The 22159-nt window shown below is 41.0% G+C and overlaps 1 protein-coding gene across 5 annotated transcripts in view; it reads left to right on the top strand.

Annotated features, from left to right (window-relative positions):
• Positions 1–22159, top strand: part of MLLT10 (MLLT10 histone lysine methyltransferase DOT1L cofactor) — a 229860-nt gene that overhangs the window by 59019 nt on the left and 148682 nt on the right. For all 5 annotated transcript variants that reach the window (XM_028156561.2, XM_028156559.2, XM_008148856.3 and 2 more), the window contains exon 5: positions 10786–10895. In XM_028156561.2, the coding sequence (XP_028012362.1) occupies positions 10786–10895 (110 nt within the window). The remainder of the gene's footprint in view (positions 1–10785; positions 10896–22159) is intronic.

Below are 22159 nucleotides of genomic sequence, written 5' to 3'. Positions count from 1 at the left end.
TATGTGGAATCTAATGAATAAAATAAACTGATGAACAAAACCGATCCAGAGACATAGAAACATGGAACAGACCATTGAATCTTAGAGGGAAGGTGGATGGGAAAATATAAACCAAAGAACTTATATTCATATTAGTAGCCCTGTGCGTGAATCTGTGCACCAGTAGCTCACCAGTAGTTTGCTGCTGCCCTCCAGTAGCTCTCCACCTGCTGCCCTGCCCTCCTGTAGTTCCCCTCCCCCCCCCCTCATAGCTTGCTGCCCTGCCCCCTCCTGTAGCTCTCTGCCACCCGCTTGTAGCTCACTGCCTCACTCTCCTGCTGATCGTGATCCGGTTGTTATGTGGTCAGTTGTTAAGCTTCACAGCATAACGACCATTTGCATATTGCATCTTTCTTATATAGGATATGCATTGCCCATGGACATAGACAATAGTGTGGTAAAGGCCTGGGGTGGGGGTTGGAACTTTCAATAATAAAGAAATTTTTAAAAAGTAGAGGTATATATGTGACACCTTAATCAATAAAGAAATTAAAAAAAAAATAAAGTAGAGGTATATGCCCTAACTGGCTTGGCTCAGTGGATAGAGCCTTGGCCTGCGGACTAAAGGGTCCCAGGTTTGATTCCAGTCAAGGGCATGTACCTTGGTTGCAAGCACATCCCCAGTAGGGGGTGTGCAGGAGGCAGCTGATCAATGTTTCTCTCTCATCCACGTTTCTAACTCTCTATCCCTCTCCCTTCTTCTCTGTAAAAAATCAATAAAATAGCCCTGACCGGTTTGGCTCAGTGGATAGATCGTCAGCCTGCGGACTGGGGCTCCTGGGTTCGATTCTGGTCAAGGGCATTTACCTCAGTTGTGGGCACATCCCCAGTGGGGGGTGTACAGGAGGCAGCTGATCGATGTTTCTCTCTCATCGATGTTTGTAACTATCCCTCTCCCTTCCTCTCTGTTAAAAAAAAAAATCAATAAAATGTATTTTAAAAAATCAATAAAATATATTAAAAAAAATAAAAATAAAAAGTAGAGGTATAACTTCTGTTAGTATACACTTACATTTTGGGTAGCCAACTCTAAAGTATTTTTTGTCTGTTTATTGAATTTATTTGGGTGACATTGATTAACAAAAACAGGTTTCAGATGTACAATTCTATAACACATTGTCTATGCACTGTATTGTTTGTTCACTATCCTAAGCCAAATCTCCACCGATCACCATTTATACCCCTTATACCCTCCACCTCACCCCACTTGTTTCCCCTGGCAGTCACCATGCTGTTGTCCTGTCCATGAGTTCTTTCTCTTTCCCCCTTTTGTCCCCAATCCCTACTCCCCTAGCATCTCTCATAGCTATCAGTTTTCTATCTTTGATCTGTCTCTATTTTGCTTGTTAGTTCATTTTGTTCATTAGATTCCACATATGAGTGAAATCATATGGTCTGTGTCTTTCTCTTATTGGCTTATTTCACTTAGTATATTGTTCTCTAGGTCCATCTATGCTCTCAAAAGGGTAAAATTTCCTTCTTTTTTATGGCAGAGTAGTATTCCATTGTGTATATGTACCACAGCTTTTTATCTATTCATGTATTGATGGATACTTGGGTTGCTTCAAAATCTTGGCTATCGTATCTAATAAAAGAGTAATATGCAGATTTACCATCACTCCAACACACAAGATGGCCACCCCATGTGGACACAAGATGGCCGGCAGGGGAAGGCAGTTGGGAGGGCAATTGGGGGTGATCAGGCCTGCAGGGGAGGGCAGTTGGGAGTAACCAGGCCTGCAGTGGAGGGCAGTTGGGAGGGACCAGGCCTGCAAGGGAGGGCAGTTGGGGGGGACCAGGCCTGTAAGAGAGGGCAGTTGTGGGTGATCAGGCCAGCAGGGGAGGGCAGTTGGGAGGGACCCAGGCCTGCAGGGGAGGGCAGTTAGGGGTGACCGGGCCGGCAGGGGAGGACAGTTGGGGGCAACCGGGCCTACAGGACAGGACAGTTGGGGGGGACCAGGCTGGTAGGGGAGGGCAGTTGGGGGCAACCAGGCCTGCAGAGAGTGCAGTTGTGGGGAACCAGGCCTATAGGAAAGGGCAGTTGTGGGGGGCCAGGCCTGCAGGAGAGAGCACTTGGGGGTGACCAGGCCAGCAGGAGAGGGCAGTTAGGGGTGACCAGGCCTGCAGGAGAGAGCACTTGGGGGTGACCAGGCCAGCAGGCGAGGGCAGTTAGGGGTGACCAGGCCTGCAGGGAAGGGCAGTTGGGCGCAACCAGGCCTACAGGGGAGGACAGTTGGGGGGGACCAGGCCTGCAAGGGAGGGCAGTTGGGAACCAGGCCTATAGGAAAGGGCAGTTGTGGGGAGCCAGGCCTGCAGGAGAGAGCAGTTGGGGGTGACCAGGCCAGCAGGTGAGGGCAGTTAGGGGTGATCAGGCCTGCAGGGAAGGGCAGTTGGGGGCAACCAGGGCAGCAGGGGAGGACAGTTGGGGGCGACCAGGTTGGCAGGGGCGGGCAGTTAGGTGTGATCAGTCCGGCAGAGGAGGGCAGTTAGGGGCAATTGGGCCAGCAGGGGAGCAGTTAGGCATCTATCAGACTGGTATGGGAGTGGTTAGGGGGTGATCCAGCTGGCAGGCAGAAGCGGTTAGCGGCAATCAGGTAGACAGGCAGGTGAGCGGTTGGGGGCCAGCAGTCCTGTATTGTGAGAGGGATGTCCGATTGCCCATTTATGCCTGATCCCAGTATTGGGCCTAAATGGGCAGTTGGACATCCCTCGAGGAGTCCCAGATTGGAGAGGGTGCAGTCTGGGCTGAGGGACACCCTCCCCCACGCCCTCTTGCATGAATTTCGTGCACCGGTCCTCTAGTTGTAAATAACTCTGCAATGAATGTAGGGTTGCATATATTTTTTCTAATCAGTGTTTTGGGTTTCTTTGGATATATATTTCCAGAAGTGGAATCACTGGGCCATAAAGCAGTTCCATATTTAATTTTTTGAAGTAACCCCATACCATTTTCCACAGTTGCTGTACCAGTCTGCATTCCCACCAATAGTGCATGAGGTTTCCCTTTTCTGCACACCTTCCCCAATACTTGTTTGTTGATTACTAATAATAACCATTCTCATAGGTGTGAGGTGATATCTCATTGCAGTTTTAATTTGTATTTCTCTGATGATTAGTGAATGACATTTAACAACTTTTATTTGTCTATTGGCCATCTATATATCCTCTTTGGAACTTTGCCCATTTTTAAATTGAATTGTTTTTTGGTGTTGAGGTTTATAAGTTCTTTAAAAATTCTGGATTTTAACCTCTTTTGAGGTCTGTTCGGGTCTAGTTAGGTCCTTTATCATGAGGTCTGTTCGGGTCTAGTTAGGTCCTTTACCATTTATTAATTGGATTGTTTGTTTTTTGGTGTTGAGTTTTGTAAGTTCTCTATAAATTTTGGGTATTAGCCCCTTATCAGTTGTATCAGCAAATATATATTCTCCCATTGAGTGGTTATCTTTTCATTTTGTTGAAGGTGTCCTTTGCTGAGCAAAAGCTTTTTAATTTGATGTAGTCCCATTTGTTTATTTTTTCTTTTGTTTCCCTTGCCTAAGGAGATATAGTAGGGAAAAAAAATTACTACAAGAAATGTCCGAGATTTTACTGCCTTTGTTTTCTTCCAGGATTTTTATGGTTTTGAGTCTAACATGTAAGTTTTTAATACTTTTGAGTTTATTCTTGTGTATGGTGTAAGAGTGTGGTCTAGTTTCATTGTTTTGCACATATCTGTTTAATTAATTTCTAACGCCATTTATTGAATAGATTAAAGTATTTTTGGCAAAGAATACAGTAATGGTATTAGTAAAGAAAAGGGAAAATACAATGTTTTTCGCAATACATATATTTACGTATGTTAATTTATTCTTTAAACTATATTATATAGTCACATTTTGCAAAATTTAAAAAAGTATTAACAGTCTTTCCTACTCCAGTTCACCATTTGCCTAGTTCCTCAACAACTTTCCTACCACCAAGACAATTGCTGTTATTACTTTTTTTTGCATATCCTTCTTGGTCTTTTGGTATATGCAGATACATATGAATAGTCAAATATTTCCTCCAGTTTAAAAAAAAATTGATTTTGGAGAGAGAGGAAGGGGAGAGAAATGTTGCCTCCCTGTGCACCCCAAGAGGGGTCAACCTGCAACCTGAGTATGTGTCCTGACTGTGAATTGAACAGGTGACCTTTTAGTGCATGGGATGACACTCAACCAACTGAACCACACTGGCCAAGGCTCCAGTTTTTATTCTGGATGAATATTACACATACTCTTACACCCTAATTATTTTCACAGAACATTTTTTAAAATTAATAAATCTTTATTGTTCAGATTATTACAATTGTTCCTCTTTTTTCCTTCCATAGTTCCCCTCCACCAGGTTCCTACCCCACCCTCTGCCCTTACCTTCCCTCTCCCCCGCTGTCCTCCTCCATAGGTGTACGCTTTTTGTTCAGTCTTTTCCCGCACCCCCCACTCCCCTTTTCCCCCGAGAATTGTCAGTCCACTCCCTTTCTATGCCCTGATTCTATTATATTCACCAATTAACACTGTTCATCAGATTTTTTATTCCCTTGGTTTTTAGATTCATTTGTTGATAGTTACATATTAGTTGTTCATAATTTTTATCTTTTTCTTCTTATTCCTCTTCTTAAAGAATACCTTTCAGCATTTCATATAATTCTGGTTTGTTGGTGATGAACTCCTTTAGCTTTTTCTTATCTGTGAAGCTCTTTATCTGACCTTTAATTCTGAATGATAGCTTTGCTGGGTAGAGTAATCTTGGTTGTAGGTTCTTGCTATTCATCTCTTTGAATATTTCTTGCCATTCCTATCTGCCCTGCATGGTTTCTGTTGAGAAATCAGCTGACAATCTATGGGTGCTCCCTTATAGGTAACTAACTGTTTTTCTCTTGCTGATTTTAATATTCTCTATGTCTTTTGCTCTTGGAATTTTAATTATGATGTGTCTTGGTGTGGTCCTCTTTGGATTCCTTTTGTTTGGGGTTCTGTATGCTTCTTGGACTTGTAGGTCTATTTCTTTCACCAGGTGGGGGAAGTTTTCTGTCACTATTTCTTCAAATAGGTTTTCAGTATCTTGCTCTCTCTCTTCTTCTGGGACCCCCATAATTCTGATGTTGGTATGCTTGAAGTTGTCCCAGAGGCTCCTTACACTATCTTCAACTTTTTGGATTCTTTTTGCTTTTCCAGAGGAGTGATTTTTTGCTTCTTGGTATTCCAAATATTTGACTTGATTCTTGTGATCCTCTAGTCTGCTTTTAGGTCTTTGTATAATATTTTTTATTTCAGTCAGTATATGCTTAATTTCTAGTTGATCCCTTTTCATATCCTCAAGGTTCTCGTTTGATTTATCAGCCTTTTCTAGGAAATTCTTGAAAAACCTTATAACCTTGGTTTTGAACTCTATGTCCAGTCTTTTGGTTTCCTCCATTTCTTTAAATTGTGGCCTGCCTCTTGGTCTCCGCATTTTAGATGCTTCTCTGAGTTGATGGAGTTGCTTTGTGTGTTAGGTGTCCTAGCAGGGCCCAGTAGCTCAGCCTCCCCAGTTCTCTGTGGTGGATCCTCTTGTTGCACCCCTTTGTGGACTATATGTGCAGTCCTGTTGTAGTTAAGCTGTGCTTGTTGTTGGTATCACTGGGGGGGAGTTGATCTCCAAGCCAGTTGGCTGTGAGGATCAGCAGTGTCTCTGCTGGGAGAGCTTCTGTGCTAAGCTTGGATGGGGCGGAGTCTCAGGGTGGAGCAGACAAGCTTTGGTTTCCCGTCAGCCTCGCCCTAAGAGGGCCGGTTTCTCTGTGCCCAAAACAATGGCTGTGCACCTTTGAGAGAAGGCAGCTCTCGAGCCTCACCCGCTGCCAAACAGACCATTTTCTCCCCGTCCGGAGCTGGATTTCAGTGCAGTTGTGAGGTTTTGTTTTTCTCCCAAACGAGAAGGCTAGCCACTCGTCTGCTGCCCTCCCTCTCCACGCGCCGCAAGCAAGCCATCGTGTATTCAGCCGCCCGCCCTTCCCGCACTCACGGATCTCCGCACCTCCACAACTCCTGAGGCTCAGCATCTCCCTCTCTTTTTTTCTAGTTGTAGGTTTTCCACTCTGCCAGCTTTCCGATGGTTCTGGATGGTGTGCGCTCTGTTTTCCAGTTGTAGTTTTAAAATTGTTGTGGTAGGCAACAATTAGGTGTTTACCTTATGCCGCCATCTTGGTTTCTCTCACAGAACATTTTATCTCTATTATCAGTATAGATAAAAGAGCTTTCTTTTTTTTTTTACCCTGTTATACAATTAGTCACCAATTGATGGACTTTCTAATCTTCTAATCTTCTAATCTTCTAATCTGCTTTTATGACTAACTAGAGGCCCGATGCACAAAATTCTTACAAGAATAGGCCTTCCTTCCCCCAGCTGCCTGCACTGGCTTCCCTCTGGCACCCGGGACCAGGGCTTCCCTCTGGCCGCCAGCAGGCACCCAGGACCCAGGCGTCCCTCCGGCCGCTGGCAGGCACCTGGGACCCGAGCTTTCCTCACAGCCCTGGCTTCATCGGGAAGGTTGTCTGGTCTAATTAGCATATTACGCTTTTATTATTATAGACTAGAGGCCCAGTGCACGAATTTGTGCATCAGTGGGGTCCCTTGGCGTGGCTTGTGGGATCAGGCCGAAGCTAGCTCTCTGACATCTCCTGAGGGGTCATGGATTGTGAGAGGGTGCAGGCCAGACTGAGGGACCCACCGGTGCATGTTCGGGGTTGGGGAAGGACACGGGAGGTTGGCCAACTGGGAGGGACTACGGGAGGGCTCCAGGGTGTGTCCTGTATCGCTCAGTCCTTATCGGCTGGACCCCAGCAGCAGGCTAACCTACCATTTGGAGCATCTGCTTCCTGGTGGTCAGTGCACGTCATAGCGACTGGTTGACCGGTCGACTGACTCCTGGTGGTCAAGGCACATCATAGTGAGCAGTTGAGTGGCCTTAGCATATCATTAGCATATTATGCTTTGATTGGTTGAATGGACGACCAGACGACCGGACACTTAGCATATTAGACTTTTATTATATAGGATATTTTTATATGTGCCATTTTGCTTGTATGCAAGTACATCTGTAAGATTAATTCCCAGAAGTGGAACTGTAGGGTCAAAGGGATTTTACAATTAATTTTGGTAGATAATTCCAAATTATTCTCCCTAGTGTTTGTACCAAATTATGTGCCCAGCAACAATAAACCATAAAAGCTGTTTTCTACGCCCTTGGTAATCCAATAGGTGGAAATTGGTGTCTCTGAGCATGTACTTTTACATTTCCCTTTTTTATAAGTAATTCTGACCACCTTTTCATACTTTATTTATTTATTTATTTATTTATTTATTTATTTATTATTATTTTTAAAAATAAATATTTATTGTTCAGATTATTACAGGTGTTCCCCTCTCCCCCCCATAGCTCCCCTCCACCTGATTCCCAACCCCACCGCATACTCTTACCGCCCCCCGCCACTGTCTTCATCCATAGGTATAAGATTTTTGTCCAATCTCTTCCTGCACCCCTCAGACCCCCTTCCCCCTGAGAATTGTCTGTCGCCTCCCTTTCTATGTCCCTGATTCTATTATATTCACCAGTCCATTCGGTTCTTCAAGTTTTTTTATTCACTCGATTTTTAGATTCACTTGTTGGTAGGTATGTATTTGATGTCTTTTTGTTGTTCATAATTTTTACTTTTACCTTTTTTTTCTTCTTCCTCTTCTTAAAGAGTACCCTTCAGCATTTCATGTAATCCTGGTTTGGTGGTGATGAACTCCTTTAGCTTTTTCTTGCCTGTGAAGCTCTTCGTCTGATCTTCAATTCTGAATGATAGCTTTGCTGGGTAGAGTAATCTTGGTTATAGGTTCTTGCTGTTCATCACTTTGAATATTTCTTGCCACTCCCATCTGGCCTGCATAGTTTCTGTTGAGAAATCAGCTGACAGTCATATGGATACTCCCTTGTAGGTAACTAACTGTTTTTCTCTTGCTGCTTTCAAGATTCTCTCTTTGTCTTTTGCCCTTGGCATTTTAATTATGATGTGTCTTGGTGTGGTCCTCTTTGGATTCCTCTTGTTTGGGGTTCTGTGCGCTTCCTGAACTTGTAAGTCTATTTCTTTCACCAGGTGGGGGAAGTTTTCTGTCATTATTTCTTCAAATAGGTTTTCAGTATCTTGCTCTCTCTCTTCTTCTGGCACCCCAAAAATTCGGATGTTGGTACGCCCAGAGGCTCCTTACGCTATCCTCACACTTTTGGATTCTTCTTTCTTTCCACCTCTCTGGTTGGGTGTTTTTTGCTTCCTCATGTTCCAGATCTTTGGTTTGACTCTTGTGGTATGGTGCTCAACAGTTGAGTTTCTGTATATTCTTTATTTCAGACAGTGTATGCATAATTTCTGACTGGTCCTTTTCCATTATTTTGGTATTCTCATTAAGGTCCTTGAAGGTCTCTTCAAGTTTCTCAGTGGTTTTTAGAAGATTCTTGAGTAACCTTATAAATGTGGTTCTGAACACTGTGTCGTCCAGAAGTTTACTTTCCTCCATCTCTCCTATTTGTGACATGCTTCGGTGTCTCCACATTTTGGCTGCCTCTCTGTGTTGATGGAGTGGCTTTGTGTGGTCAGTGACCTATAGGGACCGGTAGCTCAGTTTCCCCAATCTCCCTAGGTGGTCGCTCTTGGTACCCTCCTTTGTGGGCTGAGTGCAAAGTCTTGGTGTTGTTAAGCCTTGATTGCTGTTGGTACACTGGGAGGATTTGACCTCCAGGCCAATTGGCTATGAGGATCAGCTGTGTCTACGCCAGGAGACAGCCTTATTCAACTAGACTTGCGAAATTGTAAAAGCCTCTGTGCTCAGCTTGGATGGGGCGGAGTTTCAGGGTGGAGCCTACAACCTTGGCTTCCCGTCAGCCCCGCCCTATGAGGTTCCTGGGTCTCAGTGTCCCTCTGTACTCCCTTCAAGCACCTCTGAGAGAAAGGCGCCCTGGAGTTTTGTCCACTGCCAAACAGTCTAGTCTTTCCCCCAATGAATCTGGATTTTCAGATTCTCGCCCGGAACTGCGGTTCAGTGCAGTCGGAGCTGGGGTTCAGCGCAATCTGGAGCTTTTATCTCCTTCCTGCTAGAGAACGGGGGCCAGGCACTGAGCCGCCCCTTCCTCTCTGGCTCCGTCCTCCCCGCACGTGCGCGTGCTCGTGTCTCCGCCCATGTCTCCATACCTCAGGCTTTTACGGCTCCTCTGATTTTCCTTGTGGTTTTCTCTTTCCTTCTAGTTGTGGGCGTTTCAGTCAGCCAGCGTTCCTGTGGTTCTGGATGATGTCCGTTTTGACCTTTAGTTGTATTTTAGAAATTGTTGTGCGAGGCTGCAGATTAGGTGTTTACCTATGCCGCCATCTTGGTTTCTCCCCATCTTTTCATACTTTAAAGAGCAATTTGTTCTCTTTTGTGGTCTGTTCATATACTTTTTGTTTGGTGATTCTGTTTTTTCCCTTTTTAAAAAAATATGTTTTTATTGATTTCTCAGAGGAAGGAAGGGAGAGGGGGAGAGAGAGATAGAAACATCAGTAATGAGAGGGAATCATTGGTTGCCTGCCTCTGGCACACTCCCCACTGGGGCTTGAGCCCACATGCCTGGGATTCGAACCGTTACCTTCCTGGTTCATGGGTCCACACTCAACCACAGCCATTGCAGCCAGGTGAGGACCTATGTATTTTTAGTTAATTATTACTCCTGGCTTGCAGCCCTTCATGTTGTTGCTGAAAGGTGGTGAACTAGTTCCCTTTCTACCTTGGTTGTCTGTGAACATAAAACTCTGTCCTTCCAGCCTTCTGAGTTTGTCAAAAGCAGCTTTTCCCTCTCTGCTGCTTTCTCTAAAATAGGCAAATATCCCCTGGGTGGCGAACGTAGCTGAAAGCTACACACCAGCTTGGATTTTTATCACTTTCCAATTTTGAATCATTAACTCCTCACTATCACATCAGCTCTTTGATATCTTCAGGCACATTTTGAGAATTAAAATAAATATTTAATGTCAATTATTAGAGTATTTTTTAAAAATACGTTTTTATTGATTTCAGAGAGGAAGGGAGAGGGCGAGAGAGATAGAAACATCAGTGATGAGAGAGAATCATTGATTGGCTGCATCCTGCCCGCCCCCTACTGGGAATCAAAACCACAACCCAGGCATGTGCCCTTGACCGGAATTGAACCCAGGTCCCTTCATTCTGCAGGCTGATGTGCTATCCGCTGAGCCAACCCAGCTAGGGCAATTATTAACAGTATTTTAAGTGAAATATTAAAATAATTAATGCTAATAGTAAAATATCAATTTAAAAATATTGACATTAATATAAAAGTAAACAATTTAATGTTGACATTCAAGATTAAATTATTAAATTTTTTATTTTAGATATTCAACTATAAAAATTCTTATTTTTACAGTGGTTCTCAGAAGTAGTGTTGATCTGAATTATTTATAAGAAGTCAGTCAGTGCCAGAATCTGAATTTTAAAATGTTTCCTTTATTTGTGTTACTATGCATTCAACTAGAGGAATGATTAAGAGTACTTTATTAGTAGTGTTTTGACTATTCAGTCAATAATAAGATTTTATTTTGTTGTATTTTTGCTTAAGTAAGCACTTAATGGATCTCTTTAGAAGGTCACTAATTTTATGTATCTTTGAAAAAGCTTCCTTGAAAACTGGAAAATGATGTTATTTTTATTTATTTATTTCAGGTTGGGCTCATGTGGTTTGTGCCCTGTATATTCCAGAGGTACAGTTTGCCAATGTTTCTACAATGGAACCAATTGTTTTACAGTCTGTTCCACATGATCGTTATAATAAGGTACAGTAGATATTATTCTGTTGATGTTTGCATATAATTTTTTTGTTTTGAAGCTGGGAAGTGTAAAGGAATTTTTTAAATTTTGTTTTATTATAGGCCTACATTAGATAATTTAAATTATAGGTCTTCATCAAATTCCAGAGAGATTTTGACAAAGTATAATTACTCTGATAAAGTAGAATTATTAAAATACATTATTAAGGTTACAGGAGTACAAACAAGTAAACAAATAAAACTATATTACCTTTTTATATGAATCTAGGTATTTAATATTCTAACATTTATATGACATTTTAGTCCTTATGGATTTGTCCTTTAAGAATTATTGAAATTCTGTGTTCTTTCAGATAGCAAGGTTCTATTAAGTTTGAATGAATCACTATTTGGCATAATACTCATTATGATATCATACATCCTTTCTTAAAAGATAATCCTGTTGCAGAATATTTCTTGCTGCTCTCCTTTCCTCAAATTATTTTCTACCACCATAATAGGATATTTGTTGTTAGCTTTTTTAAAACCTTAGTTAATGTTTGCTTTTTTCTCTTATATATTTTTTAAATTTCATAAATATATATTATTGTTTGATTCTCTTTTGCATGTTAGATGATTTTTCCATTACCCAGTGCGCCTTTTAGTGTTACCATTTATTTAAATTACCTGTTGATTTATTCCATCAGTGGGAGAAAGTATTACTGTAGCCAGTTCTAAGGTTTTAGAAAATTTTTATTAAACATAATGCAGATTTAACATTTAAAAATTCTGAAAATACAGAAAGATAAATAGAAAAGTTCAAAACAAAAATCATCATAAGTCTTCTCATTCAGATCCTTCTAGATTTTTTGTGTGCATTTTTATGTATACAATATTGGATTATATTGATTATACTGTATTTTTTTAAAAGAAATTATTAACCTGAACATCTTTTTGTATCAATTATATTTTTGCTATTATTTGTAGTGGATATTTAGCATGTAATACAGAGTATTATTATTTTTTATAAACTGCAATTTAATTAAGGAACCCCCATATTGTTGAAGTACCTCATTTGATGTTGGCATGCACACACCAACATAATTTTTGTGTAAAGGGTATATGCATTTTGGAAGCTTCAAAAAGTATATTGTGTGAAATTAAAATACATTAGAATAATACATCACAAGCAAGTGGGGTTTATTACAGGGGCTCAAGGTTACTTCAACATATAAATTGATCAGTGTCACACACCACATTAACAAACATAAAGGGTAAAAATTATATGAGCATATCAATAGATGCAGAAAAAGCATTTGATAAGATACAATATCCATTTATGATTAAAACACTCACTACTATGGGTGTAGAAGGGAAGTATCACAACATAATAAAGGCCATATATGACAGATCCTCAGCTATTATCATACTCATTGCTGAAGAACAATAAATTTTTCCTCTAAGATCATGAACAAAACAAGGATGCCCACTCTCACCACTGTTATTCAACATAGCATTGGAAATGTTAGCCAGAGCAGTCAGGCAAGAAAAAGGAATAAAAGGCATCTAAATTGGGAATGATGAAGTAAAATTTTCACTTATTGCAGATGACATGATTCTTTATATAGAAAGCCCTAAGGACTCCACCATAAAACTATTAGAAACAATAAACCAATACAGTAAAGTTGCAGGATACAAAATCAATGTACTAAATTATATTGTGTTCCTATATACTAACAATTAAATTTCAGAAAAAGAAATGAAAAAATTCCTTTTGCAATCACCACTGAAAGAATAAAATACCTAAGAATAAACTTACCAAAGGATGTGAAGGATCTATATATATGCTTCCCTTTCTTTGTATTTTCTTCAATTTATATTACTTTATTTTTTAAATGATTCTTTATTGTTGAAAGTATTTCCTATGTCCCCTTTTCCCCCAATGACACCCCCTCCAGCTTTCATGTTTCCATGTCTCTGTATTTTATTTTTTTCAATATATTTTTTTATTTCACAGCGGAAGGGAGAGGGAGAGAGAGAGAGAGAGAGAGAGAGAGAGAGAGAGAGAGAAACATCAGTGATGAGAGAGAATCATTGATTGGCTGCCTTCTGCCTGCCCCACATTGGGGTTCGAACCCACAACCTGGGCATGTGCCCTTACTGGGAATCAGACTGACTTCCTGGTTCATAGGTTGATGTTCATAAGGCTGAGCCACACATTATTTAATAATAAGACATTATTATTAAAATAAATTGAAGAAGGTACAAGGAAAGGGAAAGGTACTCCATTTTCATGGATAGAAGAATCAATTTAGTTAAAATGGCCATATTATCCAAAGCAATATACAGACTTAATGCAATCCCCATCAAAAATTCCAGTGGCATTTAAAAAAAAAAATATATATATTATTGATTTGAGAGAGGAAGGGAAAGAGAGAGGGATAGAAACATCCATTATGAGAGAGAATCATGGATCAGCTGCCTCCTGCACGCCCTTTACTGGGGATTGAGCCAGCAACCCGGCCATGTGCCCTGACTGGGAATTGAACCCCGAACTCCTGGTTCCTAGGTCGACTCTCAACCAGTGAGCCATGCCAGCCGGGCTCCAGTGGCATTTTTAAAAGAAATAGAACATGATTTTGTGGAATCATAGAAGACCTTGTATAGCCAAAGCAATCCTGAGAATAAAGAACAAAGCCAGAGGTTTCACATTCCCTGACTTTAAATTAATACTAAAAAGTGACAATACTCAAAATAGCATGGTTTTGGCAGAAGAATAGACACACTTAACAATGGAACAGAATGGAGAGTCCAGAAATAAATTCACATATATATGAGTAAATAATTTTTGACAAAGGAGCCACAATCATAAGTGGAGAAAAGCAAGTCCCTTCAATAAATGGTGCTGGAAAAATTGCAAGAATGAAAGAAGATATTTGCAAACAAGACCTCCAATAAGGGGTTTATATCCAAAATATATAAAGAACTTTTATAAGTCAACCAAAACAAACAATCCAATTAAAAAATGGGCAGAGGACCTGAATAGACACTTCTCCCAAGAAGACATACAAATGGCCAAAAGATATATGAAAAGATGTGTAATTTCATTAACTATTATGGAAATGCAAATTAAAACTACAATGAAATACCACCTCACACCTTGTTTGATTGACTATTATCAACAAGACAAGTAATAAGTGTTGGAGAGGTTATGGAACACTTATATACTGCTGATAGGAATGTAAACTGGTACAGCCACTGTGGGAAACAGTATCGAGATTCCTTAAAAAATTAAGAATAGAGTTACCATATGACCCAGTTGACCCTCTTCTGGGTATCCGAAAAATTTGAAAACATTCAGAAAGATATATGTATCCATATCTTCATTGCAACATTATTCACTATGGCCCAGATATGGAAACAAGCAAAGTGTCCTTCGCTAGATGATTGGATAAATAAGATGTGGTATATATGTATATGCAATGGAATACTACTTAGCCATAAGAAAAGATAAAATACTGTAATTTGCGACAACAGATGGATCTTGAGAATATCATGCCAAGCGAAATAAGTCAGGTAAAAAAGATAACAATGATATGATTTCGCTATCAAATAAGACAAAAAGTCATAGATACAGACAATGATACGGTGACCAGCAGTGGGAAAGGGATTTGCGGGGGAGGTAGAAAAGGGTAAAGGGGGGTCGAATTTGTAGTGATGGAAGGAGACTTCACCTTGTGTTGACTTTCTCCTACATGACCAGAATGTGGCCATCAAAATCAAGAAATTAACATTTGTGCATTATTTCTGTATACTCCACAGATCTCATCATTATTTCTCAAATTTTTTCAAAAATTTCCAGTATTGTCTTTCATAGCCAAAAGATTGCAGAATGCATTTTGTCTCTTTAAGTCTCCTTTAATCTGAAAATAGTAACTCGGTTTTTCCCTGTTTTTTTTTTTTTTTTTTAACTTCAGAAGATTGCAGGCAGATATTTTAATACAATGTCCCTCTATTTGGATTTTTTTCTTTTTTTGGTTTCCTCATGATTAAATTAAGATTATATATTTTTGGCAGGAATATCACGGAAGTGATGCTGAGTTCTTCTCATTACATCTTAGCAGGTGGTACATGATTTTAGTTTTTTCCATTACTGGTGATGTTACCTTGATCACTTGGTTAAGGTGGTGCCTGTAAGATTTCTCCATTGGAAGGTTAATCTTTTCCCCCTTTATAATCAATAATTTTGCATTTTGTGGGAAGTACTTTGTATGTAAATATCTTATTCCTTATGCCTTTTACCCACTAATTCTAGCATCCATTATTGTTTCTTAGCTTAATTGACTTATTACTATGATAAATAGCAAGTGGTGCTTTTCTAATTCCCTAATTTATTTTACATTCATCCGTTGGCATTCCACTTTAAGAAAAAGATTTCTTCTCTTTCCAATTGTTTATATTAGTATTGACTAATATGGACTGTGTCACTATTTTATTTTAATGGGTCATTTTTCATTACTTATGTTTATTTTGATGCTCCTATTACCTCAGGTTTGGCTGGTTCCTCTTCAAGCTGTTTTCTTTGTTTTTGACATGTTTCTATCATTCTCTGAGCAGTTCTTTACATCTGACACAATAGTATATTTCAGATTTCTGTTGTTTCATTCCTGCCCTAGCCCTGGAATCACCATTTCTCCTTTTAGGTGAGAATCGATTTAGAAACCAACATGTGCACCAAGTGTGCTCATTGTTATTAGGATATTGCTACTCCCAAACACATTTTTTTTTAATAATAAATCTTTATTGTTCAGATTATTACAGGTGTTCCTCTTTCCCCTCCCCCCCCATAGCTCCCCTCCACCTAATTCCCCACCCCACCCCACCCCATACCCTTACCCCCCGCCACTGTCTTCATCCATAGGTATAAGATTTTTGTCCAATCTCTTCCTGCACCCCTCAGACCCCCTTCCCCCTGAGAATTGTCTGTCCCCTCCCTTTCTATGTCCCTGATTCTATTATATTCAGCAGTCCATTCTGTTCTTCAGATTTTTTATTCACTTCATTTTTAGATTCACTTGTTGGTAGGTATGTATTGGATGTCTTTTTGTTGTTCATAATTTTTACCTTTACCTTTTTTTTTCTTCTTCCTCTTCTTAAAGAATACCCTTCAGCATTTCATGTAATCCTGGTTTGGTGGTGATGAACTTCTTTAGCTTTTTCTTGTCTGTGAGGCTCTTAGCTTTGCTGGGTAGAGTAATCTTGGTTGTAGGTTCTTGCTGTTCATCACTTTGAATATTTCTTGCCACTCCCGTCTGGCCTGCATAGTTTCTGTTGAGAAATCAGCTGACAGTCATATGGGTACTCCCTTGTAGGTAACTAACTGTTTTTCTCTTGCTGCTTTCAAGATTCTCTCTTTGTCTTTTGCTCTTGGCATTTTAATTATGATGTGTCTTGGCGTGGTCCTTTTTGGATTCCTCTTGTTTGGGGTTCTGTGCGCTTCCTGAACTTGTAAGTCTATTTCTTTCACCAGGTGGGGGAAGTTTTCTGTCATTATTTCTTCAAATAGGTTTTCAGTATCTTGCTCTCTCTCTTCTTCTGGCACCCCAAAAATTCGGATGTTGGTACGCCCAGAGGCTCCTTACGCTATCCTCACACTTTTGGATTCTTCTTTCTTTCCACCTCTCTGGTTGGGTGTTTTTTGCTTCCTCATGTTCCAGATCTTTGGTTTGACTCTTGTGGTATGGTGCTCAACAGTTGAGTTTCTGTATATTCTTTATTTCAGACAGTGTATGCATAATTTCTGACTGGTCCTTTTCCATTATTTTGGTATTCTCATTAAGGTCCTTGAAGGTCTCTTCAAATTTCTCAGTGGTTTTTAGAAGATTCTTGAGTAACCTTATAAATGTGGTTCTGAACACTGTGTCATCCAGTAGTTTACTTTCCTCCATCTCTCCTATTTGTGACATGCTTCGGTGTCTCCGCATTTTGGCTGCCTCCCTGTGTTGATGGAGTGGCTTTGTGTGGTAGGTGACCTATAGGGACCGGTAGCTCAGTTTCCCCAATCACCCTAGATGGTCGCTCTTGGTACACCCCTTTGTGGGCTGAGTGCAAAGTCTTGGTGTTGTTAAGCCTTGATTGCTGTTGGTGTCACTGGGAGGAATTGACCTCCAGGCTAATTGGCTGTGAGGACCCGCTGTGTCTATAATGGAAGCACTGCTGCGCTGGAGACACGCTTGTGGTACAGGGCTTGTTTGAGTGGGGCTTTGGTGCTCACTGAGTCCGCCTCCCGTGTGTGTCACTTTTGGATGTGAGGAGTTGAAATCTGGTGTCTCACACTGACCACTAGGTACACTGGCTTCTGGATCTCCAAGGGGGTGCAGTTCAGCTGCTGTCTGAGGCCACCCTGCAGGAGCTACAGCGAGAACTGCCGTCCTCTCCTCCCTGCTTGGAGCTTGGAGGCCTTGGAGCTGTCTGTGCCGGGTTGCAAGTTTACTAGTTTAAATTGCAATAGAGAAGGCCATTCATATGCAAAAGCCGCTGCTAGGAGCTTGGGTGTGTTTGTAGATTGTGTGGGGCGGAGTCTCAGGGCGTCACTAGGCTAGGGTGTGGCAAACAGCGATGGCTGGCAGTGAGCCGCCTCCAACCGCGTCCCCGCGTCTAGCGCCTGGCGCCGCCAACAATTCTGCTTCCACACAGCTCTGCTAGCAAGTTACCCTCACTCTCCGATCTGATGGCAGACAGCCCAGTCTCTCCCCAGAAACTGGATTTCAGAGAGATTGGGGGCTTGTCTCTCTTCAGATTGAAGAAAGCAACGCCCACCTCCAGCTGGGCTCTGCTGCCAGCTCGTATCACCCGTGCGCTCCCTGTACCTCAGTTTTTCAGCGTTTGTGCCCTGATTGCTCCCGTCACTTTCGGTCTAGTTGTAGAGGTTCAGCTCAGCCAGCTTTCCCGTGGTTCTGGGTGATAGACGTTCTGTCTTTTAGTTGTAGTTTTGGAAATTGTTGTGGATGGCAGCAGCCCAGATGTTTATCTATGCCACCATCTTGGATCCCCCAAACACTCTTAATGAGGATAGCTAGGAAATAAATGTATGTATCTATGTACGGAGATATACACACATTTACATCTGCATTTTTTCTGTATTTATGTCTATATTGAAGACTGTGAGGTCACAATGATTCTTCTGATGGAGTTATATATGCACATATACCTATTTTTTTGTATCTATTGACCTCTATATAGAGAACCATAAATTTTAGTAACTTCTCCAAATCTAACTACACAGGATTTATTCTAATTTTTTTCTTTTCATATTTAAGACTTTCATGCCAGACAATGAGAAACTTGACTCCCATTATCCTCAATATACTTACTTATTTGATCAGTTTGTGTGTATTAGGAAGTCTTTTATTGCTGCCATCCCTTAATGCAAAGCCCATTCTAACCTTATTCAGGCTCTGCACCTCACCCTGGGTTGTAATCTGCTTCCCTGCATAGCTGCCTCTTTCACCCCCACTCCCTCCCACTCCACTCTATGGTTGGTCTCCTCACCTTGTTCAGGTTGTGACACTGACTCCACCCCTATCCCCAGTCCTCTCATGGGAGTCAACCCTACTGGGGCTCTGACAGTTGTGTGGGGCTGCCCTCTCCTTACCAGCATGGATGCTGACATGTTTGGCCCTACCTCATGATTTAAGTCTAACGTAGACAAAGAGTAGGGAGGGAGGCTAGAGGGAAGAATGAATTATTTTGACTTAAATCTTTTATCCATTTACAGTTAATTTTAGAATATGGTTAGGATATGGTGAGTATTAAACTTTTTCCTTCCCACATGGTCAGATAATTTTTTAAACATTATTGAATAATCTATGTTTTTTACAGGTTTTGAAATACTGTTTGGATCATTATTGAATTATTGGGTATTCTTGACATTTTTCCTGTTCCATTGATGTATCTGTCTAAAATAGCACATTATTTTAAATATATTTCTTTATTGATTTCAGAGAGGAAGGGAGAGGGACAGAGAAATGGAAACATCAATGATGAGAGAGAATCATTGATCGGCTGCCTCCTGCATGCCCCCTCCTGGGGATCGAGCCCACAATCCGAACATGTGCCCTTGGCCGGAATTGAACCCAGGACCCTTCAGTCTGCAGGCCGATGCTCCATCCACTGAGCCAAACCAGCTAGGACAATAGCACATTATTTTAAATTATTATGGCTTTATGTACATCTTAGTACATGGTAGAACAGATATCGTCATGTATTTCTCCAGTTGAGCACTACAACTAACAAAATACAATTTTTATTATACTGGCATTACAACAAAATATTATTTTGGCGAAAAATTTACTTTTTTACAATATTGAATCTTCTGTTTCAGAAACATAGCGTATCCATTTATCAAGTGTGTTTTTTCTTTCCTTTTTGTAGTTTTCCTTACATGTGTTTGCTATATATGTTTCTTATATTTTACTAGAGGCCCCTCAGCCTGGCCTGTGCCCTCTCCCAATCCAGGACCCCTCGGGGGATGTTGGACTGCCGGTTTTGGCCCGACCCCCTCAGACAGGAGGGAACCCCATCCCCGCATACCCGATCCAGACAGGAGGGAGCCCCATCCCCGCATACCCGATCCAGACAGGAGGGAGCCTGATCCCTGCAGGCCCGATCCAGACAGGAGGGAGCCCAATCCTGTGCATTGAGTGTCTTTCCTCTGGGGGTCAGTGCATGTCATAGCGACAGGTTGACCGGTCGTTTGGTTGCTTAGGCTTTTATATATATACTAGAGGCCCGGCACACAAAATTGTGGGCAGGTACGGTCCCTAGGCCTAGCTTTCGATCAGGGCCATCTTCCCTGGCTGCCAGCAGCCGGCCCTGCCCCCTGTTGCTACCCACCCTGGTTCCCTGTTCACCATCCAGCGCTGGGAGCATGCCCTTGACCAGAATCGAACCTGGGACCTTTCAGTCCGTAGGCCGACGCTCTATCCACTGAGCCATACAGGTTTCGGCATATTTTTTGACCTCTTATGTTTTCTTATATCAATTGCTCATTTTATTGACATATACATTTTGTTAGTAACCATAATGTGCATGTCATCTTTTAATAATTAAAAAAAAATACATTTTTATTGATCTCAGAGAGAAAGGGAGAGGGAGAGAGAGATAGAAACATCAATGATGAGAGAGAGGCATTGGTTGGCTGCCTCCTGAACGCCCCTTACTGGGGATCGAGCCTGCAACCCCAGATTTTGCCCTGACCTGAATCCAACCATGACCTCCTGATTCATGGTAGACACTCAACCACTGAGCTATACTGGCCAGGCAAGTTGTTTTCTTCTTAGTTCCTTCACCTTTTTCGCCCAGGCCCCCAACCCCTCTCCTCTGGCAGCAATCAGTCTGTTCTCTATCTATGAGTCTATTTTGTTTGTTAGTTTATTTTGTTCATTAGATTCCACATGAGTGAAATCATATGGTACTCGTCTTTCTCTTATTGGCTTATTTCACTTAGTATAACGTTCTCCAGGTTCATCAGTGCTATGGCAAAGGACAAGATTTCCTTCTTCTTCTTCCTCTTCCTCTTCCTCTCCCTCCCTTTCCCTCTCCCTCTCCTTCTTCCTCTTCCTCTTCCTCTTCCTCTTCCTCTTCCTCTTCTTCTTCTTACAGTATTCCATTATGTAAATGTACCACAGCTTTTTTTTTTTTAATCTTCACCCAAGAATATGTTTAGAGAAATAAAGAGATGGAGAGAGAAAAAAAAACATATCGATAGGTTGCCTCTCATACATGCCCCAGCCAGGTATTAAACCCCAAAAGAGTATAGGATTATCAGAGGTTTCAGATAGAAGGAAAAAAACGATACTTAATAAGAAAATAAGGATACAACTTGGATCTCAAATTGGAATAATGAGGTTTTATCCCCCAACAGTAATGTTCAGCAATGCTTAGGTAGTAGAAAACCATGAAATAGTGTCAAATGGAAGCAGAACACCTAGCAACAAGTTGTAATATTGATCAGGTTTACTACTGCTGGTAAGGATTTTTCTCAAATTATAGAATACACAGCTTGCCATTTCCCCCCATCCCCATTATAGGTCTAGTTTTTTCTTTTTTTTTTCCTTTGAAAATTTGAAGTGTTGACTTGCTCTGAAACTGTGATCACCCAAATTCCCAAATGACACCATGAGACCCCTTTTTTAGGGGATAAGTCAAGTGCCTTTTGTATTTACCACCTCTTCCTATAATGATGAGGAAATAAAGAAATGCATGTTATCTGCACAAAAGTTTGGATTGAAGTAGGCTACTGGATTGGTGTGCTGTGTGCTATTAGGGGCACATATATCTTTATAAGAGTATAAAAATAACTGATGTTTTCTTTACAAATTGGTTTGTGTGTTTTTTTAAAGTGTTGAATGCTTTGTCATGTCCTCTTTTTTGTTTTTGTTTTTCACATAAAAATTTGATTGGGATTTTTTTTTACCTTTAAACATTTTGGTAGTTTCTAATTTTATTCAAATGTTTTCTAATTTGCTTACTTCTGCTTTTGTAAAGTTTTAATTTTTATTACTATAACATTGTTTCTTTTGTTTATTTTTAACTATTTTTTAAATTGTCGTATGTTTAAAATAATATAATGAAACCACCCTCCCCCCTTACATATACATTGATCACCCAACTCCAAAACATTACCAAATCATAGCCAATTTTTTATACAGCTTCTGTATTAGTTTTCTAGGGCTGCTGTAATAAAAGTACCACAAACTGGGTGGCTTAAAAAAACAGAAATTTATTCTCTCATAGTTATGGCAGCTAGAAGTCTCAAATGCAGATATTGACAGGGTTGGTTTCTTCTGAAAACTCAGAAGGAGAATCTGTTTCATGCCTCTCTTCTAGCTTCTGGTGATGGCCGGGAATCCTGGTCATTCCTTGGCTTGTAGATGTATCACCTCAATCTCCACCCTCATCCACATGGTGTTCTTCCTTTGTCTCTGTGTTATGTGGCCACCTTCCTCTAAGGACACTAGTTACATTGGATTTAAGGGCCCACCCTACCCCACAAAGACCTAATGTTAACCAGTTATATCTGCAGTTACCTGATTTCCAAATAAGATCACACCTGAGGTACTGGGGAGTTATTAGGACTTCACATAACTTTTTGAAGGGGACACAATCCAACCCATAGTAGCTCACCATCTGCACATTGATCGGTTGCCTCCCGTATATACCCCTACCGGGGATTGAACCCATAACTTAGGTATGTGCCCTGACCAAGAATTGAACCCTCCACGCTTTGG

This window comes from Eptesicus fuscus, chromosome 2, assembly GCF_027574615.1.
Source record: "Eptesicus fuscus isolate TK198812 chromosome 2, DD_ASM_mEF_20220401, whole genome shotgun sequence".
Lineage (NCBI taxonomy): Eukaryota > Metazoa > Chordata > Mammalia > Chiroptera > Vespertilionidae > Eptesicus > Eptesicus fuscus.
This window is presented reverse-complemented; position numbering and strand designations above follow the sequence as displayed.